This window comes from Malaclemys terrapin, chromosome 23, assembly GCF_027887155.1.
Source record: "Malaclemys terrapin pileata isolate rMalTer1 chromosome 23, rMalTer1.hap1, whole genome shotgun sequence".
Lineage (NCBI taxonomy): Eukaryota > Metazoa > Chordata > Testudines > Emydidae > Malaclemys > Malaclemys terrapin.
The window spans coordinates 9,442,602-9,468,429 of NC_071527.1; the positions used below are offsets into that span (position 1 = coordinate 9,442,602).

The following is a 25,828-nucleotide window of genomic DNA, read 5'->3' on the forward strand; positions in this document are numbered from 1 at the left end:
GGGACTTTATAGCTAACTGGCTGGCTGGGTGTCCATAAAAGGGAGCAGCCCCCCCTCGCTTCATTTATCACAGCCTCCTTAGTTGGGCAGGAGCTAGCACCTCCTGTTAGAGACTTGTATTTACACTCTCCTTAATACTTCTCTCCAGTCTGATGATTTACAGTTACAGACCAAATGGGATACAGATGCTGTAAGTGAGATTAATGCTGCAGCAACTCACAAGCATTTCATAAAGTCTAAACATTCATACAATTCTAATACCTATTTTAATAATACAACACACAAGTGAGCCAGACTGGTTCCAGCTACGTAGTTGTCAGTGTTCAGTTGAGTCATGGGGGCCTTGACATGTGCTGGCACGAGATATGCCAGCATCACATAGGGGACGGGATGCCATGCTGACAGGGGTATATGGGAGAAGGACCTATAGGGGATGGGAGGGATGCCATGCTGACAGGGGTATAAAGGAGGAGGACATATAGGGGATGGGATGCCATGCTGACAGGGATATATGGGAGGAGGACATATAGGGGATGGGAGGGATGCCATGCTGACAGGGGTATAAAGGAGGAGGACATATAGGGGATGGGATGCCATGCTGACAGGGATATATGGGGGGAGGACATACAGGGGATGAGATGCCATGCTGACAGGGATATATGGGGGGAGGACATACAGGGGATGGGATGCCATGCTGACAGGGATATATGGGGGGAGGACATACAGGGGATGGGATGCCATGCTGACAGGGATATATGGGGGGAGGACATATAGGGGATGGGATGCCATGCTGACAGGGATATATGAGGGGAGGACATACAGGGGATTGGATGCCATGCTGACAGGGATATATGAGGGGAGGACATACAGGGGATGGGATGCCATGCTGACAGGGATATATGGGAGGAGGACATACAGGGGATGGGAGGGATGCCATGCTGACAGGGATATATGGGGGGAGGACATACAGGGGATTGGATGCCATGCTGACAGGGATATATGAGGGGAGGACATACAGGGGATGGGATGCCATGCTGACAGGGATATATGGGGGGAGGACATACAGGGGATTGGATGCCATGCTGACAGGGATATATGGGGGGAGGACATACAGGGGATGAGATGCCATGCTGACAGGGATATATGGGGGGAGGACATATAGGGGATGGGATGCCATGCTGACAGGGATATATGAGGGGAGGACATACAGGGGATGGGATGCCATGCTGACAGGGATATATGGGGGGAGGACATACAGGGGATTGGATGCCATGCTGACAGGGATATATGGGAGGAGGACATAAAGGCGATGGGATGCCATGCTGACAGGGATATATGGGGGGAGGACATACAGGGGATGAGATGCCATGCTGGCAGGGATATATGAGGGGAGGACATACAGGGGATGAGATGCCATGCTGACAGGGATATATGGGGGGAGGACAAACAGGGGATTGGATGCCATGCTGACAGGGATATATGGGGGGAGGACATACAGGGGATTGGATGCCATGCTGACAGGGATATATGGGGGGAGGACATACAGGGGATGAGATGCCATGCTGACAGGGATATATGGGGGGAGGACATATAGGGGATGGGATGCCATGCTGACAGGGATATATGAGGGGAGGACATACAGGGGATGGGATGCCATGCTGACAGGGATATATGGGGGGAGGACATACAGGGGATTGGATGCCATGCTGACAGGGATATATGGGAGGAGGACATAAAGGCGATGGGATGCCATGCTGACAGGGATATATGGGGGGAGGACATACAGGGGATGAGATGCCATGCTGACAGGGATATATGAGGGGAGGACATACAGGGGATGAGATGCCATGCTGACAGGGATATATGGGAGGAGGACATAAAGGCGATGGGATGCCATGCTGACAGGGATATATGAGGGGAGGACATACAGGGGATGGGATGCCATGCTGACAGGGATATATGGGAGGAGGACATAAAGGCGATGGGATGCCATGCTGACAGGGATATATGAGGGGAGGACATACAGGGGATGGGATGCCATGCTGACAGGGATATATGGGGGGAGGACATACAGGGGATGGGATGCCATGCTGACAGGGATATATGAGGGGAGGACATACAGGGGATGAGATGCCATGCTGACAGGGATATATGGGGGGAGGACATACAGGGGATTGGATGCCATGCTGACAGGGATATATGAGGGGAGGACATACAGGGGATGGGATGCCATGCTGACAGGGATATATGAGGGGAGGACATACAGGGGATGGGATGCCATGCTGACAGGGATATATGGGAGGAGGACATAAAGGCGATGGGATGCCATGCTGACAGGGATATATGGGAGGAGGACATAAAGGCGATGGGATGCCATGCTGACAGGGATATATGAGGGGAGGACATACAGGGGATGGGATGCCATGCTGACAGGGATATATGGGAGGAGGACATATAGGGGATGGGATGCCATGCTGACAGGGATATATGAGGGGAGGACATACAGGGGATGGGATGCCATGCTGACAGGGATATATGGGGGGAGGACATACAGGGGATTGGATGCCATGCTGACAGGGATATATGAGGGGAGGACATACAGAGGATGGGATGCCATGCTGACAGGGATATATGAGGGGAGGACATACAGGGGATGGGATGCCATGCTGACAGGGATATATGGGAGGAGGACATAAAGGCGATGGGATGCCATGCTGACAGGGATATATTGTAGATGGCACATGGCATGTATAGGGCACAGGGCTGTGCTGATAGGGGCATATGAGGGGTGAGTGTACAGAGGTGGAGTGTGGGGGGTGGTGTGTGTCCATTCCCGGTTCACTGGCAGATTCTGTTTCAGGCAAATCCTGGACACAGAGGATGAGCTGCAGGAGATCAAGTCGGATGCGGTGCCGTCGGAGGTGCGGGACTGGCTGGCCTCCACCTTCACCCAGCAGACCCGCGCTAAGGGCCGACGCTCCGAGGAGAAGCCCAAGTTCCGCAGCATCGTCCACGCCGTTCAGGCCGGCATCTTCGTCGAGAGGTTCGGAGCTGGGGGCAGAGGGGGCATGGCGGGGGTTGTATATGGGGAGTTTGCAGGGTGCTGTATTGGCATGTAGGGAGAAAGCTCCCTGCCTGGTAGAGGGGACTGGAAGCCCGGACTCCTAGGTTCTATTCCTGGATCTGGGAGGTGACTGGGATCTGGTGGTTTCAGCATGGGGACTGGGAGCCAGGACTTTCTGGGAGGGGAGTGGTATCTAATGGTTAGAGTTGGGGAGCAAGAAGACGGACTCCCGGGTTCCATTCCTGGCTCTGGGAAGGGAGATAGTCCCTTCCTCTCTGTGCCTCTGTTGCCCATATTATGCCCGGGGATGCTCCCCACACTGGGTGTGGGAGTGGAGAATGAGGCTGAACATCTGCTGAGTGCTCTGAGGAAGGGTCGAGCAGGATCACACACCCCTCCCCTCACATGGCAGGGGATCTGCCTCACTGGGCTGGCTACCTGCCTTAACGGCTTCTTCTGGCAAATGGGGAGCAGGGCCCAGTCCCACCTGCTGCTCCCTTTCCTTGCAGGATGTTCCGCCGGACGTACACAGCTGTGGGGCCTAACTACTCCACTTCTGTCATCAACTGCCTGAAGGTAATGGCGGGGAGGTGCCTGCTGCTCCCCATGCCCCTGACCCCGCAAGGGGCGATGGCTCCCATGGGGGCAGAGGCTTCAGCCAGCGGCACCTGGCATCCTCTGTGCTGCTCGCCCATTTCCCTGCGGCCATCAGAGCCAAGCATGACTCTGTCCCGTGCTGGCAGAGCCAAAGCTGGCCCTGCGAAGGCTGCATCACTATGCCCTTCATTTGGGAGGGGTCACTCGGCCCAGCCCCACCGTGTCACACTAGCCCTGTCCCCTCTCAGCACCTGAAAATCCCCATCACCTCTTCCTGTGACATGCCCACCATGGGCCTGCTTGTATCGGCTGGGCAGGGCTGTGCCAGGCTGATGGACAGGGCCCCCACAACCACAGGCACAACCCCCTCCTACCCTTAGCTGGGGTGTCGGTGCCCCTCCCCTTCCTGCTTCTCTAGGTCATACACATTGCCCCTGCACCCATTCACAGCTCATGCTGCCCGTGCTAGATACAGGGTGTTTCAAATGCCACCTGGATGTAACTCTGCTACCTGGAATGGGACCCAGCCTAACCCTGTGCCAGCTCCTCCGAGCCTAGTTCAGGCTGTGCTCCCCCTGCCTGCCACGGGCCTGCTCTGAGCCAAGCTGCCTGTCCCTTGCTGGCCTTGCTGCATGGGGCGGAGATGTGACTTCCGCTCTGCCTTTCCCCCACAGACCCTGGACCTGTGGTGCTTCGATGTGTTTGCGCTGAACAGAGTGACGGAGGACCATGCCCTGCGCACCATTGTCTTTGAGCTGCTCACCAGACACAACCTCAACAGCCGCTTCAAGGTCAGCAGCCTGCCACCTTCCCCCCCCCCCTCGTCCCCCACGAGCCTCCTGCTCCCCGCCATGTCCCATCACCAGCCCCCTGCCCCCATCATGCTCCATCAGCAGCCTCCTGCCCACTCAGCCCCAGAGGGCTGGAAGATCCAATGGGCAGTGGAACAGGAGCCCATGAATGATACCAGGATCTCCAACCCTCTACACAGCCCAGACCTGTCCCCAGCGCTCAGCTGGAGAGGAGGTTTGGGGGACACAGTACAGGGGTATGGCCAGCAGAGCCAGCACCTGAACAGGCCCGGTGGGGTCACAACAGCCCTGAACCCATTCCTGGGGCTGGGTGCCAGCCTCTGTGTGTTGATGAAGGGCTGGGCCTTGCAGAGGAGAAATCCCCTGAGTTCTTCTCTAAGCCAACTGAATGGAGTGGTTACACCAACCTTCCTGGCTCTGCGAAGGCTTAGGTAGGGTTCACGTGCACATCTGTGGGTATGTGTGTGCATGTGAATGTGTATGTGTAATGCCCACAGACACCGGGTAGGATCAAACCTGGGACCTCTGGAGCTAAATGCATGAGTCTCTACTGCATGAGCTAAAAACCACGTGGCTCTTAACCAAAGCTGTAGCGGACTCATCAATCGCTAGCTGGGCTAGGTACCGCTAGAGGGGACAGAGTGCCACACCCAGCAGGCCTGGGTTACATATGCACATGTATGTGTATGAGTCTGCACATATGTGTGCATGACTATGGATATGCATGCATGTGTGGTGTAGGAGAATGCATGCCTGTGAGTCTGCATGTGCATGTCTGTGGCGTGTGTGCGCCCAGGTGTGCATGTCTGTGTGTGTAGGTGACAGCTGTGCATCATCTGTGTGTCTCTGTGTGTCCGGGTGTGCATGTCAGTGTGTGTATGTGCCCAGGTGTACATGTCTGTGCCCGGGTGTGCGTGTCTGTGCATGTCTGTGCGCGGGTGTGCATGTCTGTGTGTATGTGCCCAGGTGTGCATGTCTGTGCGTGTGTATGCCCGGGTGTGCATGTCTGTGCGTGTCTGTGCATGTCTTTGCAAGCATTGACTGTTTTTCTTCCCTCCCTTGCTGGGCCAGTTGCGTTCGCCCATTGACAGTAACTGATGGGGATGAGGTCTGTGTGAACAGCTCCGCTTGCTTTTCCTGTTCTCTCCAACGCTCCCCGTTGTCCAGGCGTGACGCAGACACCCGACTTGCTCATGTGCTCAGGGTCATACAATCACCAGCTTTGGGGTTGGGAAGGAATTTTCTCCCCAGGTCAGATTGGCAGGGACCTGGTGGTTTTCACCTTCCTCTGCAGCAGGGAGCAGGGATCACCTGCTGGGATCATAGAATCATAGAACATTAGGGTTGGAAGAGACCTCAGGAGGTCCAATCCTCTGCTCAAAGCAGGACCAATACCAACTAAATCATCCCAGCCAGGGCTTTGTCAAGCCAGGCCTTAAAAACCTCTAAGGATGGAGATTACACCACATCCCTAGGTAATCCATTCCAGTGCTTCACCACCCTCCTAGTGAAATAGTTTTTCCTAATATCCAACCTAGACCTCCCCCACTGCAACTTGAGACCACTGCTCCTTGTTCTGTCATCTGCCACCACGGAGAACAGCCTAGCTCCATCCTCTTTGGAACCTCACTTCAGGTAGTTGAAGGCTGCTATCAAATCCTCCCTCACTCTTCTCTTCTGCAGACTAAATAACCACAGTTCCCTCAGCCTCTCCTCGTAAGTCATGTGCCCCAGCCCCCTAATCATTTTCATTGCCTTCCGCTGGACTCTCTCCAATTTGTCCATACCCCTTCTGTAGTGGGGGGACCAAAACTGGACGCAGTACTCCAGGTGTGGCCTCACCAGTGTCCAATAGAGGGAAATAATCACTTCCCTCGATCTGCTGGCAATGCCCCTACTAATACAGCACAATATGCCATTGGCCTTCTTGGCAACAAGGGCACACTGCTGACTCATATCCAGCTTCTCATCCACTGTAATCCCCAAGTCCTGTACTGCAGAACTGCTGCTTTGCCAGTCGGTCCCCAGCCTGTAGCAGTGCATGGGTTCTTCTTTCCTAAGTGCAGGACTCTGCACTTGTCCTTGTTGAACCTCATCAGATTTTTTTTGGTCCAATCCTCCAATTTGTCTAGGTCACTCTGGACCTTATCCCTACCCGCCAGTGTATCTACCTCTCCCACCAAATTAGTGTCATCTGTGAACTTGCTGAGGGTGCAATTCATCCCATCATCCAGATCATTAATAAAGATGTTGAACAAAACCGGCCACAGGACCGACCCCTGGGACACTCCACTTGATATCGGCTGCCAACTAGACATCAAGCTGTTGATCACTACTCATTGAGCCCGACAATCTAGCCAGCTTTCTATCCACCTTATAGTCCATTCATCCAATCCATACTTCTTTAACTTGCTGGCAAGAATACGGTGCGAGACCGTATCAAAAGCTTTGCTAAAGTCAAGATATATCACATCCACCGCTTTCCCCATATCCACAGAGCCAGTTATCTCATCATAGAAGGCAATCAGGTTGATCAGGCATGACTTGCCCTTGGTGAATCCATGTTGACTGTTCCTGATCATCTTCCTCTCCTCCGAGTGCTTCAAAATGGATTCCTTAAGGACCTGCTCGATGATTTTGCCTGGGACTGAAGTGAGGCTGACCGGTCTGTAGTTCCCCGGGTTCTCTTTCTTCCCTTTTTCAAATATGGGCACTATATTTGCCTTTTTCCAGTCATCTGGGACCTCCCCCAATCACCACAAATTTTCAAAGATAATGGCCAATGGCTCTACGATCACATCCACGAACTCCCTCAGCACTCTTGAATCCAGAGCCGCGGAGCAAGGGGAAGACAGGGGTCTGTGGTTCCCAAGATCGCATCCCCTGGCGGCTTTTCAGTGTGGCTGAAAGGGGCCATCTCAGGCACTGGCCCATCCATGAAAACAGCCAGTGCCCAACTCCTCCAAGAAGGTGGCACCAATGTGTCTGAGCCATGTTCCTGCTGCAGCACGACCATGCATCCACCCCAGACACACTGCCTGAGTGCATGCCTCAGTGCATGCTGGGAAAATCCAGGCAGCTACCGCGTGGTGCCTCAACAGGGACAACGCACCCAGGAGACGTGCACACAACGGCATCATGGAGTGATGCATGCTGGGATGCCTTGCCACACAGGGACCTGGGAGGAGGAGACTGTCCACATCAGTGACCCAGGTTCATTCAGGGTTCCTGGCTGCTCAGTGCCAGGCTGAGTACAGGGAGCTGCCCTGAGGTGAAATGGCTTCTGGCAGGGGTCACATGCCAAGAGCTGCCATTGTTACTGTCCGAGCATTGATCATGTGGGGCAGAATATATGTTAGCATCATAGAGTCACAGACTTTAAGGTCAGAAGGGACCATTATGATCGTCTAGTCTGACCTCCTGCACAACGCAGGCCACAGAATCTCACCCACCCACTCCTGTAATAACCCCCTAGCCTATGACTGAGCTATTAAAGTCCTCAAATCATGGTTTAAAGACTTCAAGGTGCAGAGAATCCTCCAGCAAGTGACCTGTGCCCCACGCTGCAGAGGAAGGTGAAAACCCCTCAGGGCCTCTGCCAATCTGCCCTGGAGGAAAATTCCTTCCCAACCCCAAATATGGCGACCAGCTAAACCCTGAGCTTGTGGGCAAGACTCACCAGCCAGACACCCAGGAAAGAATTCTCTGTAGTAACTCAGATCCCACCCCATCTAACATCCCATCACAGGCCATTGGGCATATTTACCGCTAGTAGTCAAAGATCAATTAATTGCCAAAATTAGGCTATCCCATTATGCCCTCCCCTCCATAAACTTATCAAGCTTCATCTTGAAGACAGATATGTCTTTTGCCCCCACTGTTTCCCTCGGAAGGCTGTTCCAGAATTTCACTCCTCTGATGGTTAGAGACTTTAGTCTAATTTCAAGTCTAAACTTCCTGATGGCCAGATTATATCCATTTGATCTTGTGTCCACAGTGCTACTGAGCTTAAATAATTCCTCTCCCTCCCTGGTATTTATCCCTCTGATATATTTATAAAGAGCAATCATATCTCCCCTCAGCCTTCTTTTGGTTAGGTTAAACAAGCCAAGCTCTTTGAGTCTCCTTTCATAAGACAGGTTTTCCATTCCTCGGATCATCCTAGTAGCCCTTCTCTGTACCTGTTCCAGTTTGAATTCATCCTTCTTAAATATGGGAGACCAGAATTGCACACAATATTCCAGATGAGGTCTCCCCAGTGCCTTGTATAACGATACTAACACCTCCTTATCTCTACTGGAAATACCTCGCCTGATGCATCCCAAGACCGCATTCACTTTTTTCACGGTGATATCACATTGGCGGCTCATAGTCATCCTGTGATCAACCAATACTCCGAGGTCCTTCTCCTCCTCTGTTACTTCCAACTGATGTACTAAACTCCGAGCCAGCCCTGTCTGGGTGCCTGGGTGGGAGGGGCTGGAGTGGGCACAGGGCTGCAATGGGGAAGGGAGTCAGTGGTGCTGCGTTGGGCAGCACAAGTGCCCTGCAGGGCCCGATTTCCAGGGCCCATTTCTGCTCTTTGTCACACATCTGCTGGGAGTCGCCGGCGCTGCTCCAGATTTTTGAGAGCAGAGTCGAGCCCCAATCCCAGAGACCTTCCCATGGGCCCCACAGTCATGGCATGTCCGTCAAGGACCCTGGCTTAGCAGATTGGGGCTTTCCTTCTGCAGCCACAATGGGTGCGGGGGCCCAAGGGGGCTGGAAGCCTGACAGTGTGTTGGTCTAGAATAGATCATTGTTGATTTCCCAAATGGAAGCACCAAAGAGCCCAGGCCGGGGTCAGGCCCAGTGTGCCGGGTGCTGCACTGGCTGCCCCAGCCTGGAGAGCAGAGGTGTCAGACAGGCTGTGCTGGGGCGAGGGAGAGCAGAAGCAGCACAGGCTGTCTCCACCTGCCAATCTCTGGAGCAGGCTCCCCTTTGCCCCTGTCCCCTGAGGGAACAGACTCGGGTGTGATGCTCCTCTCCCCACTCACAGCAGGGTCGGGACTTGACAGACAGCATCTCCACCCCCCATCTCGTCTCTGCCCTCTGCGTATGGCAGGGCTCTGGCAACGTGGCGCTGTCACTCAGGGGCTGGCAGCATGGTGTCCCCTGGGCCAGGCAGCTGCAATACCATAGAACAGGCAGGGCAGGGCTGCCCCCTGCCTGTGGGCCCCAGCCTCAGCCTGGCCCCATTGAGCCCCACAATGGCTGGGAGAGTCCTGGGGCCCATTCACTCCCTGGCCTCTTTGCAGGTACTGCTCAAAGACACAGGTGGCTTTACCCACGGGAGCAGCAGCAGTTACTCCAGTGAGTAAGTCCCTGCAGGATGGGGCCTGAGCCACTCTGACATCAGCAAATAGAACAAGATTCCCCAAAACCACAGTGGGAAAGCAGCAGAGAGGTAGCCGTGTTAGTCTGAATCTGTAAAAAGCAACAGAGGGTCCTGTGGCACCTTTGAGACTAACAGAAGTACTGGGAGCATAAGCTTTCGTGGGTAAGAACCTCACTTCTTCAGATGTGGGAAAGCAGGCCACTGCCCGGGGGTCTGTGTGTGTGTGGGGTGTCGAAGATCTGTGGTCTAGTGGCCAGAGCACAGGTCTGGGAGCCAGGAGTGCTTGAGTCCTTTTCTCACCTTTGGAAAGTCACTTGGTTGTCTCTGTGCCTCAATTTCCCCATCAGTCCTTCCTGGCTGCCCCTAGGGTTATTACATGGTGAGATTTCTGGCTACAGGACAGGCTGGCAGCCCTCTCTGGCATGCAGATACCCCTGCAGCGTGCAAGGGGCACCCGGCTTGCATGCTGCCGGCTCAGGGCTCTGGTGCTGCAGCCTGACCCCTGTCTCCTTGCTCCGCAGATTCCCACTGTGTTTTTAATGACCTTACTGGACGCACTGGAGGCTGGCTATGGGAAATACAAGAACCCCTACCACAATCAGATCCATGCGGCGGACGTGACCCAGACTGTGCACTGCTTCCTGCTGCGCACTGGCATGGTGGTACGTAGGTGCTGTGCCAGCTGGCTGTGTCCAGGGCCCCTCCTCTGGGTTCATGCTGAGGGGTCATGGTCTGGCCTCTCCACTGGTGGCTAATGGGGGGAGGTGGGAAGATCAGGGCATGCTACTGCTTCCTCCCTGGTGCCCATGGGTGGAGGGTAGGGGATCTCCCACAGCACTCAGCAGCAGCTGCTCCAAGCTCCTTGTTGCACAAGCCGGGGAGGGGGAAGCTCCATTCTGGCTCTTTCCCAGGTTTGGGGGGGATCCAGAGTTTGGTTCAGCTAGTTTTAGAGTCAGGGCCCAGCCTGGGGGTGGGTTAGATCCAGCCCCACTTCACCAGAGTTTGCGGGTGTTGGGATCTGGGTCTTAGTCCAAGCCCATGTAAGAGCTGCCTGGTTCCAGTGCAAGGGGCTGCATTGTTACCAAGGCGCACAGCGCCCCCTAGTGGCCTCTCCACCTTCACAGAAACGGCCAGGTGGAGAAACCAGCCCAGGGTCTGGAGGGTGAATGGAGCTGAGTGCCCTCCTTCTCCCAGCTCCCTGGGCAGGCCTTGGCTGCTTCCTCCTGCCCAGCCCAGCCATCACCTGCACCTGACACCTGTGCCTGCCCTGCTGCCAGCATAGCCTGGGCCCCAGCCCATGAGAAGGAGTCAGGAACAGGCTGGAGGGACACAAGTTTTGGGGGTCACTATGTTAAGGTGCCTGCTCCCAACCTCCCCCCCTTCCAAGTTATGTAGGAGCAGTGATTCTTGCACCTCTGCCCAGGGACAGGACAGGGTGCTGAGCTGGGCAGCGCCCCTCCTGGGCACTAACAGCGTCTTTGCCCCCCAGCACTGTCTGACGGAGATTGAGGTCCTGGCCATCATCTTCGCAGCTGCCATCCACGACTATGAGCACACGGGCACCACTAATAGCTTCCACATTCAGACCAAGTGAGTGCCCAGGCGGCAGCGCATGGCACGGCCCCTCCTGCCCGGGATCTCATGGGCTCTCCTGGAGAGGAGCTATGCTTCACCGAGTGCTGCAGGGTGGGCAGGGTGCCCATTGGGTGGGTAGCAGGGGGGGAGCAGGGTGTCCAGGGGCCAAGCACTGGGAGGAGGGGCAGCGTGCCATGGGCCAGGCAATGTGGGTAAGGCAGGTTGCCTGTGGTCGGGCAGTGGGGAAGGGGCAGGGTGCCTATGGATTGAGCTGTGGGGAAGGAGCAGGGTGCCTATGGGCCGGGCATAGATATGGGGTGGGGATGGGGACTACTCTGGGCTGGGCACAATACAAAGGTTTCCATTGGTTGTGGCTGAGCTGCAGATATCATGAGAATTACCCCACCCCCATCTCTCTGGGGGAGGATCGGGCTCACTCCAGTCTGCACTCTGGGGGATTCAGCCCCGTTCCAGCCTGTGCTCTGGGGGAGGATCGGGCTTGCTCCGGCCTGCGCTCTGGGGGGATTGGGACCATTCCGGCCTGTGCTCTGGGGGAGGATCGGGCTCGCTCCAGCCTGCGCTCTGGGGGGATCGGGCCCATTCTGGCCTGTGCTCTGGGGGAGGATTGGGCTCGCTCCGGCCTGCACTCTGGGGGGATCGGGCCCATTCCGGCCTGTGCTCTGGGGGAGGATCAGGCCCGCTCTGGCCTGTGCTCCTAGGGGAGGATCGGGCACACTGCGGCCTGTGCTGTGGGGGAGGATCGGGCCCATTCTGGCCTGTGCTCTGGGCGGGAGGATCAGGCTTGCTCCGGCCTGCGCTCTGGGGGGATCGGGCCTGGCCTGCACTCCGGTGAAGAATTGGGCTCGCTCCAGCATGGGCTCTGGGGCAGAATCAGGCCCAATCTGGCCTACGCTGTGCTGGTTTACTCATCCCTCAGTGACGCTGTTGTGATAGCGGCCGGCTGCCTGCCCGGGGCGGCCTCTCCCCAGCCCCAAATCTGAGCCACGGCTCCTCTGGTCCCAGGTCTGACTGTGCCATCCTGTACAACGACCGCTCGGTGCTGGAGAACCACCACATCAGCGCTGTCTTCCGCATGATGCAGGAGGATGAGATGAACATTTTCGTCAATCTGGCCAAGGATGAGTTTGGGTAAGGCCCTGCCCTCCCGCCCCCCTGCAGATCCCCCAGAACCTGTATCCCCCTCACTTCTGCCAGCCATGGGGTTGCAAATAAGTGGCTAATCCTGCTGCCCATCTGGCCAGCAGGGAGCACATTGCAGGCTTCTGCTTATGATCATATGTGTCCGCTCAGAGCAGAGACACTGGGCAGCAGATACAGACGTCGGCCCCATCCCAAATCGCAATGGAGGCAGAGAGGGGACCTGCCTCCCCTCCGTGTTTATGATTTATCAATTGAGTTACTGTGTCGCTTAGGGGCCCTAGTCCTGGAGCAGGATCCCGGTGTGCTAGCACTGTACAGACACAATACAAAAAGACAGTCCCCAGGATGCCTAGTTAGTGAGTTGCTGATGGGATTTTTAACACCGAGCGACAGTAAAGCACCCCATCATGGGGGTGGAAGTGGTTAATGATGGGGGTCCATCTCTCTGACATTCATGCCTGGAGCACATCAGTCCCTCTGCACCAGGTGGGGAATGGGGCAGGGAGCTCATTCAGCCGGAGGCTCTGCTAACTGTATTTCTGAGCCTTCTCTGTGCAGGGGACCCCTTAATGGGGAGCCCTGGGGGCAGCTGCCAGCTTGGGTTCATTGTGTTGTACTGACAGAGCAGCCACAAAGGGGTCAGTTCATAAAATGCAATGGGTGGGGCGTGTGCAACGGGCTGAGTTGCTGGCTGTACAGGAGTGATCACGCGTCTATTTCTCCACATGGGGCAGGGAGCTGCGGTCCCTGGTGATTGAGATGGTCCTGGCCACAGACATGTCCTGTCACTTCCAGCAGGTCAAGTCCATGAAAACCTCCCTCCAGCAGCTGGAGAGGTGAGTGAGGGGGTGGAGGTAGAGGTGGAGGTGTTGCGGGGGGTGTTGAAGGAAAGTGCTGCTTCAAGGGGAAGCAAGAGGTGGTGTTGGCGCGGGGGGGGCGGGGGGAAGATGCTTTGTGCACATAGGAAGTTTATGGGCACGTGTGGCTTTGTGTGCAGCTGAGGTGGGTGACAGGAACGTGTGTGTAACGCGTGGATTTTGGGAGTCGGATGTGTGCTGGGAGGGGGTGCTCATTGTATGAGTGTGTGTGTGTTTGTGCACACATGCATGCTTTGGCTGTGCAGGTCTGTGTGTCTATATGCACGCACACGTATATCTACACATGCCTGCATGTGCACAGATGTGTGTCTGCACACATGTGCCTGTGCGTGTACATGTGTCTGCATGCATCATGTTGACAAATTAGAGCGTGTTCAGGGAAGAGCCACAAGGACAATTCAATGCCTGGAGAAGCTGCTTGCCGGGGAGAGACGGAAGAAGCTCCATCTACTTAGCTTATCAAACAGCAGGGTAAGAGCTGACTTGATCCTGGTCTGTAAATCCCTACACAGGAGCAGATTTCTGAGAGCAGAGAGCTCTTTAATCTCGCACTCAAAGGCAGAGCGCAATCCAATGGCTTGAAGCAGAAGCTCAACAAATTCAGGCTAGAAATAAGATGCAAAAGGTTAAGTGAGGAGAATTAACCCTGGGAACAACTGGTCCCGGGGTGCAGTGGATTCTCTGTCATGTGGGGTCCATCTGTCCTGCAGCTGGAGCTGTAATTCCCAGTTTGGGTGTACGGACACTCACTAGCTTTGATGGAGGTAACATGCTACAAAGAGCAGTGTGGCTGCAGTGGCATGGGTGGTGGTGCAGGCTAAAATCCCATGTGAAATCCTGGGTGTGTATTCAGGCAGCCAGCCCGTCTCGCTGCCATGACGCTGTGGCCACACTGCTGTGTTCAGAGCACTAGTTCCATCGGAGTTAGTGTGTGTACATCTGCCGGAGCCGGGAATTACAGCTTCCGCTGCAGCCTAGATAGACACTTGGAGTCTGGCTCTAAAAGCTTCGCTCTGGCTCGGCTGGATGCTGGAATCCCTGGCTCTGGCCGGGGCGATGCAGACGGACAGAGCAGATGATTGTAATGGCCTGAACACGGTTGAGCTGAATTGTGTCTGTGCATGGTGGTGTGTGTGTGTGAACGTGCCTGTGTGCCGGTGTGCACACAGCTCTGTGCCCAGGTGTGCTGAGCTGTGTCTGGGCGTCAGGGATGAACAGTGGTGGGGCCAGGCCATGCTTGGGTGGAGGCCGGGTAGAGAGCAGGGCCCCTGCCTTAATATGCCTCTTGCGCCTCCCTCTGCAGGATTGATAAATCGAAAGCGCTGTCGCTGCTGCTGCATGCAGCCGACATCAGCCACCCCACCAAGCAATGGAGCGTCCACAGCCGCTGGACCAAGGCTCTGATGGAGGAGTTCTTCAGACAGGTACCGCGGGGAGGCTCTTCCCAATGCCCTTGAAAACCAGATGAGCCCAGGCCTTGGCCAGAAGCAGCTCAGGGGACCCAGGAGCTTGCAGCCTCAGGCAGCCTTCATCTTGGGAACCTGTCCCGGGGGCGAGAGATCCCCAGTGATTTCAGTGTCACCCGCTGCCAGGGAGAGTCCATACCCAGGCTGCGTGTGGAGAGTGCGGTCAGCCTTGCTAGGGCTTCCCCTGAACCAGCTCCTCTTGGCCAGGGGAGGGCGATTCCCTTACGCAGCCTCACAGCCCCAGGTGAGGCACTGGAACTCAGCCATCCCTGCTGTGACCCCCCTCGGTCCGCTCCCAACTGTGGGCCTGCCCCAGTGTCGCCCTGTTGGTGGCACAATCTTCCCTGTGACTCCACAGTACCAACCAGCCTTTCTGAGGCTTTGCTGAGCTGGGTATTTCTGGCTGGGGCAGTGATTCCGAACCCAGTCCCCCGACAGCAGAGAGCCCTGCCCAGAGTCTCTTCCAGCCAAGGAGCTTGGGGCTGCACAAAACTAATGGAGCTCCCCAGCAGCAAGGGCAGGGCACAGAGAGAGGAAGGAACATGGCTCAAAGCCAGTAGCAGAGCTGAGAACGGAACCCCGGACTCCTGACTCCCTTCCCCCCACTCAATCCTACTAGACCCCACTTCCCTCCAGAGCTGGGAAGAGAACCCCGGAGTCCTGCCTCCCTGGCTCTAACCGCTAGACCCCACTCCCCTCCTAGAGCTGGGAAGAGATCCCCGGAGTCCTGACTCTCCCACTGCTGTTAGACACAGCTTTGCTTGCCACCAACCAAGGAAACAGCATGAACCCCATTTTACAGATGAGGAAACCGGGGCCTGGTGAGGAGGGCTTGCCCTGGGTCATATGGTGGGGCTGATATGGAAACCAGCAGATCATGACCCCAAGCCCTGCGCTCAGTGAACTTGCTCATGCTGCCTCTGGATCTGGGATGGGTGATATGAGACATTGGCTGGTTGGAATGGATTTTAGGAATGGGACCCAGCCATGATAAGGAACATTCCCCTGAGGCAGCTCAGCCACCCAATTAACTGCCAAGGAGCCACTGAACCATCCCAAGTGCCACTAGAAGCGTTTGACCTCAGGGCGCGACGGCCGCGTGGTGACCGCCATGCCGCGTGGCCTCGGGGCGTGACAGCCGCGTGGTAACCATCATTCCATGTGTCCTCAGGGTGTCACTACAGACTCATCCCCGCTGGCGTGTGAAAACAGGCATTTGCAGCTACAAACACTCACTGCGTGAACCAAACTCGCTCCCGGAGACACAGACATTACAGACAGATGGGTGCAGATCGAGTAGGTTGGCCCTCACACCTGCTGTCCTGCCCCAGGGGCTGGGCTGCTCAGTGGCAGGCAGGTTGAGCCTCACGCCCAGGGATAGTTTGAATCCTGTGTTTTGGACGAGCTGAGGATAGAAGAACCCAGGTGTCCTGGCTCGTATCTCCCACGCTCAGAACAGTAGCTGAGTCCACCGACTCCCTCTCTTGTGCTCAGGCTGCTCTTGCGTCACCCTGCGGCTGGGTGCCCCAGGTGTTTGGCAGGGTTAATGGTTCTCTTTGTCCTGTTTCCCGCAGGGGGACAAGGAGGCTGAGCTGGGCCTGCCCTTCTCTCCGCTCTGTGATCGCAAGTCCACGCTGGTGGCCCAGTCCCAGATCGGTGAGTCGCTGCCTCCCCCAAAACACCTGCTCTGATACACTTGGTGACTTGCCTGCCCGTTGGGCCAGGCCATGCCCTCGTGTCTGTGCATGCAGCCCTGCCGGCTCAGGGGCACGTGGCCCAGTGGGGCTCCGGGTGCATTGCACTCTAATGCCGCCTCCCTCTGCCTCCACAGGTTTCATCGATTTCATCGTGGAGCCCACTTTCTCGGTGCTGACGGACGTGGCGGAGAAGATCGTCCTCCCGCTGGTGGAGGAAGACTCCAAGTCTAAGTCCTCCTCCAGCCAGCAGAGCAGGTGAGCACAATATGGGAGGCTCACAGCAGCTAGAAACTCAGGGGAGTGTTACTAGCACCGATGCCCTTGTAATTTTCCAGCGTGCTCAGGAATGCAGGGATCATATCACTATCCCTACATTGCAGGTGGGGAAATTGAGGCCTGATGCAGGGAAGGGACTCAGAGCAAGCATACAGGAGATTTGGGATTGGAACCCAGGAATCCTGGCTCCCAGGCTGCACACTCGATACATAGGCCCAGTCCAGTCCATACCTCTTGTGCCGTTTGCCCCATGGGGGAGTTTGCCCCAAGGGAAGTGTCGGTGCTGTATTCACCTCTGACTGCAGAGATCCTCAGGGCAGGGCAGGGCAAGGCAGGGCAGGGCAAGCTGCAAGTCCTGGTCGAAGTCCGGTCAGTGGGGGCTGCCTAGGCACGTCACTGATTCCCTCCCAGCCAGCGCCACTGAGTTCTGGGGTGTCACTGGCTGGGCGGCTCCAGGCCTCCTGGCGCAGGGGATCTGTTGGTGCCTTGTGTTGCCTCAGTCCCCTCTCCAGGAGGTGGTTACACTGCTGGGGGCATGGGGGCTGGATTTCATGGGCAGCACCCAGAGCCCTAGGGCCAGGTTGTCCCAGCAGCTCTTATTGTTCTGGGGGGAGGGGAATTCTTCATTGTGTTCAAGGATGGGAAGTGGGGAAGGGAGGATCCCGATTGTTCTCAGTGGGAGCGGGGGGGACAAAGTAGGGCTGGCCTGAAAACAAGAATTTCATGGTGTGAAAACTGTCCAGGTTTCGGCATTTGGTTTAGTTCCACACTGGGACAGAACCAAGACCTTGACAAAAACCCAGAGAGAAAGTGAGAGAGACGCATCCCAAAGTACCCAGTGGGCCGGGTGCTGACTAGGGCTGGAGAGACACAGGGTCCAGGTCCTGCTTAGCCCAATTCAGAGCAGGGATGTGAGCCTGGGTGTTCCACACCCAAGGATCAGGAAAACCTCTGCTTGTGTCTCTGTTGTTCTGGCTGCAGGACAGTCATTCAGCCTAGAGGCATTTATCTTAATTAAGTGTTTCCGAAATGCTCGGAGGGGATGTCTGCAGGACTGGGCCAGCTCCTCACTCAGGCAATGCTGTGGGCCATGTGGGCCTGTGTCCTCTGACCCTGCCCTCAGGGGCACTCCCTGTCCAGAAATAAAATTAGACTGAAACAGTAGCCAGGCTAGTAAAGTGAGGCAGCCCCCGATGCTGTCCAGAGGGGCCACACACCCCTGTAGGCTGGTGCTGCTATGTGATCCCCTGTGCCTCGAGAGCCAGCAGAGCACAGAAGAATGCCTGCCAGACTGGACAGCAGGACACCTGGGCTCTGGTCCCATCTCTGCCACAGGTTCATGATGCGGCTGTAGGTAAATCAGGCCTCCCAATCCCTCGGTTTCCCCATGTGTAAAATGCTGACACTACTACCTCAGTGACGTTACTCACGTCCAGCCCCTAGTGTGCTGACTGGCCCTAGTATCCCCATGAGCCCTGTATGTTCCCCCGGGTATCCTTCCCCACCTCCCAGAGAGTCCCTTGGATGCAGTCCGACATGGCCATGAAAGGAAAGATGCTGGAAGCTTTGGGACCTGCCTGAAGCTCTGGCAGTACCGTCAGCTGGTCCTTATGCAAATGAGACGCTAATCTCTCTGCTCCAGATAAGACTTCGAAGAGTCTCCTGAAAACAGACCCCCACTCCCCCACCCCCCACCTCAGAGCAGCAGGAATATGTAAAACAACCACCACGGAGACTTCCCCAGACTGCCAACAAAGTGCTGGTTCAGCCTGAGTTTGGGCTGCAGCTCCAGCCCAGTCTGCCCCTGCCATGCTGTAAAGGCAGGTTCCCAGCTGTGCTGCCTGCCCAAGTCCCTGCTGAGCCCTGAAGGAGTTACAGGCCATGATTTTTCTCTATGGGAACAAAGCGGAATTTCAAGGTGTTGCTTCCAAAGGCCTTTATCTCCGCAAGGCTCTGGGGAGGTGGGGAGCAGGGCAGGCGTGGCCTTGGGCAAAGTCAGGCTCTGTGTAAACGGCTCCTTTTTGTAGCTGGGAGTCATGACCCAACTTCAGAGCTTCACAGCTGCTCTGTATGCACCTGCCAGCTTCTCTGCAGTGTGAGAGCCGAAGGCCAGGGCCCAGCTGGGACCCTGCCGATGGCTCTAGGCTGCAGTGCCTGAGCCTCGCAGACATGAATTAACAGAGCCTCACCATTAGCTTATGTTCATTGTTAGCACCATTTCACCAGGGAAGACGGAGGGTCAGACTGAGCCAATGAGCCCAAGGGCAGAAGGCCTGATCCAGAGTAGTTCCATTGACTTGAATGCATTTCGGATCAGGCCCCAAACAAGTAAGTGGCAGAACTGGGGATAGAACCCAGGAGTCCTGACTCAGCCACCCCTGCTCTAACTCACTAGAGACCACTCCGCTCCCGGAGCGGGGGATAGAACCCAGGAGGCCTTAGCCACAAGACTTAGCAAGTGACCAAAGACCATGGGGTTTGTCATGCTGGTGGCAGGTTCCCCTCTAGACATGTGGTGCCCGAACACGAACACCATGAAGGGATAATTGAGCCGGGACAAGTTTTGCATGACATTCACGTAGTTGTGTTTGCCAGTGCAGACCCCACAGCCACATGCAAATGCCATGCCCCTGGGGTGTTGCTGGGAAAGGTTTGCCTGGCTCCGGTTCCCAGCTGCCTCATGTGTGATCTGTGCTCGCCCCCTGCTGGTCTTGTGCATAACAGCATCGGCTGAGGATGGAACAGGTCTGAGGGGAGTCAATGGGGAGCGCCAAAGGAGGACGGAGCAGTCAGAGGGAGCAGGGGGTCCAACAGAACTCAGTGCTGCCCCTTCACTGGGTCAGCGCCAGCAGAGCCTCCCTATTGGCAGCTGTTCCTGTCCTCAAGCCGGCAGCATTACTGCTCCCCATGCTCCTGCCACTGGATGGCAATCTCACTTCACACCTCACGGAGCAGGCGCTCCCAGGAAGCAGTGGGCTCTCAGTGTGAGGGACTGGGAGCTGCGAGGCAGGGGTCAGGGGGTCTCGTCTCAGCTCTGCCAGTCTGTGAACACTGGGCAGGTCACTTCACCTCCTAGGTTTCAGTTTCTCGTCTGTGCCAGGAGGGCAATGCCAATGCCATGGGGTGCCCAGGGAGCAGGTGCATCCAGGGTTATTTGTTACTCCAGCTGAGGGGCTGATTTGCTGAGCTGTTGGGTGAAGGCAGCTCCCAACTGAGGAGATCAAGCCCTCAGTGTCCTCGCCCCAGCCCAGTCCTGACTCCTAGGGCTCCCTGCCGTGCCTCCCAGCCTTGGTGTGGTTCCCACACTACACTGCGCTGCCCCCTCTGGTTTCCCTGCAGTTCTCAATGGAAGCAGCCGTCCCTGGACGAGCATTCAGAGCTGGGCGACATCAACGCTGACATCACCAGCTTCCGCTCCACATGGACCAAGTACATCCAGGAGAACAAGCAGAAGTGGAAGGAGCGAGCAGCCAGCGGTACGTACTGCCCAGGACCTGGGGCCCTTTGAGGAGAATCCCTCCCCCCCATATCTGAGAAACTCTCAGGGTGATCTCACTGTGCCCCCACCCGCGCCCTTCAGATCGAGTCATCCCTCCTTGCCGGTCCCAGTGAGAGGCAGTGGTGGCACAGGAGGAAGGGCCCGGCTGTGTGAACCTCGCCCCTGCACTGGGGGGGTGAGGTGCTTGTGGCTGTGGCAGCAGAGCCCATAGGGCTGAGGGTTGCAGGTGCTCCTGGGAGCAGGGCAGATGGGGGCCAGCGGAAGCTGTTCATCTAATTCCAAAACCAAACCAACGCAGGGAAGTGGAGTGAGGTGGAGAAAGACCAGATACTCCAGCCCACGCAGGCTGCACGGCGGCCGAACGGCAACCCCCTGGTGGCTGGGTCTGCAGCCCTGCATGAGACAAGTTGGCAGGTCTCAGCTCAGTCCGCATGCCTGCCTATTACAGGTGGCGTGAAGCAGCTCCCTCATGGCACCCTGCAGCGAGACCATGGAGCCAATAGGCCACATTCACTAGCTCCATCCTGAGCCCGGTCTCATGAGCAAGCCCCAGTGCCCCACATGCCCTGTCTCCCCAGGGATCACTAACCAGACATCCATTGATGAGCTGTCACCGTGCGAGGAGGAGCCACATGTGCCCGAAAACCAGCACAATCAGAACGGTGATGTGGAATAGCACAGTCTGCGAGGGAGAGAGGTGAGCACCGGTCACCATGAACCCGGAGTCAGTGCGGCCTGGCGCTGTCCCCTGGCACTGGTCACCATGAACCCGGAGTCAGTGCGGCCTGGCGCTGTCCCCTGGCACCGGTCACCACGAATCCGGAGTCAGTGCGGCCTGGCACTGTGCCCTGGCACCAGTCACCACGAACCCGGAGTCAGTGCGGCCTGGCGGTGTCCCCTGGCACCGGTCACCACAAACCCGGAGTCAGTGCGGCCTGGTGCTGTGCCCTGGCACCAGTCACCTGAACCCGGAGTCAGTGCGGCCTGGCGGTGTCCCCTGGCACCGGTCACCACAAACCCAGAGTCAGTGCGGCCTGGTGCTGTGCCCTGGCACCGGTCACCATGAATCTGGAGTCAGTGCGGCCTGGCGCTGTCCCCTGGCACCAGTCACCATGAACCCGGAGTCAGTGCGGCCTGACGCTGTCCCCTGGCACTGGTTACCACAAACCCGGAGTCAGTGCGGCCTGGCGCTGTGCCCTGGCACCGGTCACCATGAACCCGGAGTCAGTGCAGCCTGGCAACGGTCACCACGAACCCGGAGTCAGTGCGGCCTGGCGCTGTCCCCTGGAACTGGTCACCACGAACCCGGAGTCAGTGAGGCCTGGCACTGTCCCTTGGCACCGGTTACCGCGATGCCAGAGTCAGTGCAGCCTGGCACTGTCCCCTGGCACCGGTCACTTGGACACCCAGTCAGTGCAGCTTGGTGCCTTCCCCTGGCGCTGATCACTGCAACGCTGGAGTCAGAGTGGCCTGGTGCCTTCGCCCTGCTGCCTGTCAGTGTGAACCCAGAGTCAGTGCAGCTTGGGGCCGTCACCTTGGCGCAATGTGCCATCGCAGTTGAGTGGCATCCCAGTCTCGCTCTGCCCCGGTGTAAATGGCACCCAAAGAGCTGAGCGGGGCAGGTTCAGAGCACACCCGGTGATCCTGATGACTGTCCACTGCCATCTGCTCAGCGGATACCTCAGAACCTGCAGCAGGGTCTGGCCCTTCCTGGCGTGGTGAAGTTAGGGCTGCGGACATGGCAGTGCTGGCCTTCTCTGGGCTAGTCGAACACCTGCGGGAGCAAGACTCCCTCACCTTGCATGGACACAGAGACACCTGGCCTGGGTGACGGAGCCTTTAGGGCAGTGATTCCAATGGCTCCCGCTCCTGTAGTGACCACATGTTATTGCCCTCTCAGCTATTGAGGGCCCGGCTCTCAGATACGTTTGGGGCGTCTCAGCCCAGATCCTGTGGCTGTTTCAGCAGAGATGCCAAGCAGTGGTTGGGCTGGGGAGACCACACTCCCTTCTCAGCCCCAGCAGAGATGTCCCTCTAGGGCGAGGCTGGAGCTTGCTGTGCTGCTGGGGTGTGAGTCTGCAGAGCGCCTCCCTCAGCCCCACTCTGTACAGCCAGCTCTGACTTTGACTGGAGCAGCTCATCGCTGTCCTGCACAGCGGGGGCCGTGCACCAAGACACTCTCTGGCTGGCACTATGCAGGGGTGCCTTGGTTCAGCAGGACCCAGGGAAGGGAGAAGGTGGAACGTGCTGTCCTGCACAGAGGCAGCCGTGCATCGACGTGCCCTCAGATTGGCACCATGTGGGGGCGCTCTGGGTCACTGGGTCCCCGGGGTAGGGGCAGTGGGACGCACTGTCCTGCACAAAGGTGGCCATGCACCAACATGCTCTCAGGTTGGCATTATGTGGGGGGCACTCTGGCTCAGCAGGGCCCAGCGGAGGGGGACTGTGGGATGTGCTATCCTGCACAGAGGCGTCTGTGCACCAATGCACTCTAGGTTGGCACAATGCAGGGGTGCCCTGGCTCAGCGGGGCCTGGCGGGAGGGTGGATCCTGCTGTCTAGGCCTTGACTCTCCCGCTCTGACCCAGCAGGTCCCTTTTCCAACTGAATGATGCAGTTTAGTCCAAAGTATTCGATGCCATCGAAATCAGCACCATCGCAGGAGGAGCCGCCCCAGGCCAGAGGGCGAGAGGGAGCAACCATTGTCAAGATATAAAAATTAATGTAAACCTTAGAGTCAAGGGAAATCCTGATGTCACCGAGCACATGGCCTGAACCCATCAAAGCCCTCCCTCGCCGCCACCACCCTGAGCCCTGGCCTGGCCAGGCCAGTCACCAGCCCCGCCAAGCCAGGTACTACAGGCCCCTGTTGCATCTGCCTTCCTGCCCCACCCCTCTAGCTGGGGCTATCGGAGACGTCTCACTGCCCAGCCAGCAAACGCCCGGAGCTGCTGGGCCAGGGCTTTGCCTGTGTCTTTTTAAAGGACTTGTTCTCTGGAATCCCAATGTGTCAGACGCCCAGGGATGATTGAGGAGCGGAGGCTTCAGGGTGATCCACAGGGCTGTGGGAGGAGTTTGGGGGAGAATGTGGAGCCAACTTGGTCACTTGGGGAATTGTGGACTCCAGCAGTGCCTCCAGGGCGTGTCACAGCTGCTTACCTGCCCACTGGAGCCAGGATGGATGACCGCTACAAAATACCTGTCTGGGGTGATGTCAGAGCCCCAGGGCCTACCCTTAGAACAGAGCATGGACTGGGTCGCCCCTCGTACCCCCAGACAGACACATCCACTCCTCGCAGGCCAGAATCTCCTCCCCGTCTGCAGTGGGGTCCCTGCAGTGGCAAACCCTCCTGACTTGCAGCCCCAATATGATCTACCCAGAGCCCAACCCCCTTTCCCAGGACTCCCCTCCAATTTGATTGGGTCAGGGCCCACTCTCTTTCCCACGGGGAACCCAGGAGCTCCCTGCAGATGTCATGGAGCTGGCGGGTTACAGAGTGTGTTTGTTCAGTGTCACCTTGCACATGGGTCCTTGCAGCGTGACGGGAGGTTCCACTGGTCACAGGGTGGGGAGTGTACACTCTTTTGCCTGGATAAACACTTGCTAAACAGTAAAGGAGCCAGGTACATGCTCCACAATAAGGCCAGGTGAAGCCACATCTCTCAGACATGCAGAATAATAAATGGAACTGAGACAAGGGCTTCCCAAGGCCTCGCCACCCCCTCCCCCCCCCCGCCCGCCCGCCCGCTCCAGCCTGTGTCTCTTCCTAGGCCGCGGAGCCAGACATGTCACTGCTCCCAAGTGCCCCTGAGCGACATGCGTGGAAGGACGGGCAGGGGCCGGGGCAGGTTCACCCTCCGCCCTGTGGGGTGGAATGACCATAACAGAGCAGAGTGTTACTCTGATCCGTGTCCCGTGGCTGGAGGGGGGCTCCAAAGCAGGCCCCTTTGCACACCTGGCTGTTAACAGGACTTGGCTCCCAAGCGCAGGATGGCCTGGAGCAAACTCCACAGCCCCACTCCCACCTTGCAGGACAGGGACGTTTTTTTTTTGGAAGGGGGCACGTTTGAACCCTGCACTCTGGGCCTGGTCTAGTCACACATGCAATGACTGTGGCAGTCTCAGCTTACAACTGTTAACTCTGCTGAGCTGCCGTGGGCTGTGGTGCAGCAGGATTCAGCAAGTGCCATGGGAGCCAGCAGGCTCTAGGCATTGGCAGAGCTGGGGGCAGGGGGCAGGACTGGAATAGCAGGAGCTGGGGGGCTGGGCACCCTAGAGGGGCTGGAAAGGGAATGAAGAATAGGTTGTGATAGACTAGCATTGGCAGAGCTGTGTGTGGGAGCCCAGGGCTCAGATAGCAGGGAGTGCAGGTTGGGATTGAGGGGCACCGGTAGAGAGTGACTGCGGTCAGAACTGAGGGGTATCAATGGAGCGCTGGTGGGAACGTATCCATGAAGCCTGTCTTTATCCAGCCCGCTCTGTATCTAACAGTAAATATTAAGTTCCTCCTGATTCCCAGGGCCACAGGGACTCTGCGGTGGGTTTGTTTGGGAGCTGTCCAATGCTGAACTTCCCAAGGGTTCATGGGTCAGGAAAAGCCAGAGGCTTTGTCTAGATGAGGAAAGACCAGAGCTCCGGGTGAGCCTGCTCCAATCAGCTACCTCGGCCTGACCTCAGGTGACCTCTATCAGAGCTATGCAATCCCAGGTCTGTGCTTAGCCAATGGATGTGAGCTAGGACACCTGGGTTCTTTTCCTGGCTCCAGGGCGAGCTAGGGAGGAGATAAATACATATTTAGCGTATGTGTAGTAGTACAGGCAGGGAGCTGGGAATCAGGACTCCTGGGTTCTATCTGCAGCTCTGGGAGGGGAGTGGGCTCCAGCGGATTAGAGCAGGTGCAGGGGGGGAGGGGAAATCAGGACTCTTGGGTTCTATTTCCAGCTCCGCTACTTGTAGGGTGACCAGGGCCAAGTTACCCCCTGCCTCAGTTTCCCCTGCTGTCTAAGGTGTTAATGACACTTCCCTAGGGGGTTGCCAGGCTAAATTCACTGCTGGTGGTCAAGTGTTTTGAGATGCGTGGATGGGGGAGGGGAAAGGGTGTGTGAGTGGGGCGCTGGGCTCCACACCTGGTGCTTCCCGGGCTTCAGATCCAAGAAACCCTTCCACTAAAATGACAGCCTGTCCTGCAGTGCATGCTGGGGGCCGACAGGTGCACTCGCTATAGGGGCTGGCTGCCCTGTGCTGGGGCTGGTGGGGGTGGGGCTGGAAGCTGCATGCTTAGGGGCCAGAGTCCATGCTGGGGGGCTGGGGCTGTATTCACTATAGAGGCTGGGAGCCACATGCTTTGAAGAGCAGAGAGCCAAGGACTTGGGGGGGGGAGGTGAGGCTAAAGTACACTTGCTATAAGGGCCAGGCACCCTGGGGAG

General features: G+C 57.1%; 1 protein-coding gene across 4 annotated transcripts in view; it reads left to right on the forward strand.

Annotated features, from left to right (window-relative positions):
* PDE1B (phosphodiesterase 1B) overlaps positions 1 to 23,130 on the forward strand; it is a 154,712-nt gene extending 131,582 nt beyond the window's left edge. For 3 of the 4 annotated variants that reach the window (XM_054012751.1, XM_054012754.1, XM_054012753.1), the window contains 13 exons: positions 2,861 to 3,043; positions 3,574 to 3,640; positions 4,336 to 4,452; positions 10,372 to 10,512; positions 11,340 to 11,440; positions 12,449 to 12,574; positions 13,321 to 13,422; positions 14,768 to 14,888; positions 16,505 to 16,586; positions 16,762 to 16,882; positions 20,243 to 20,379; positions 20,981 to 21,099; positions 22,993 to 23,130. In XM_054012751.1, coding sequence (XP_053868726.1) covers positions 2,861 to 3,043; positions 3,574 to 3,640; positions 4,336 to 4,452; positions 10,372 to 10,512; positions 11,340 to 11,440; positions 12,449 to 12,574; positions 13,321 to 13,422; positions 14,768 to 14,888; positions 16,505 to 16,586; positions 16,762 to 16,882; positions 20,243 to 20,379; positions 20,981 to 21,078 — 1,396 coding nt within the window. In that variant the 3' untranslated portion in view covers positions 21,079 to 21,099; positions 22,993 to 23,130. Of the gene's footprint in view, positions 1 to 2,860; positions 3,044 to 3,573; positions 3,641 to 4,335; positions 4,453 to 10,371; positions 10,513 to 11,339; positions 11,441 to 12,448; positions 12,575 to 13,320; positions 13,423 to 14,767; positions 14,889 to 16,504; positions 16,587 to 16,761; positions 16,883 to 20,242; positions 20,380 to 20,980; positions 21,100 to 22,989 lie in introns of all 4 variants that reach the window. The other variant, XM_054012752.1, reaches the window with a different exon arrangement.
* The last annotated feature ends 2,698 nt before the right edge of the window (positions 23,131 to 25,828 follow it).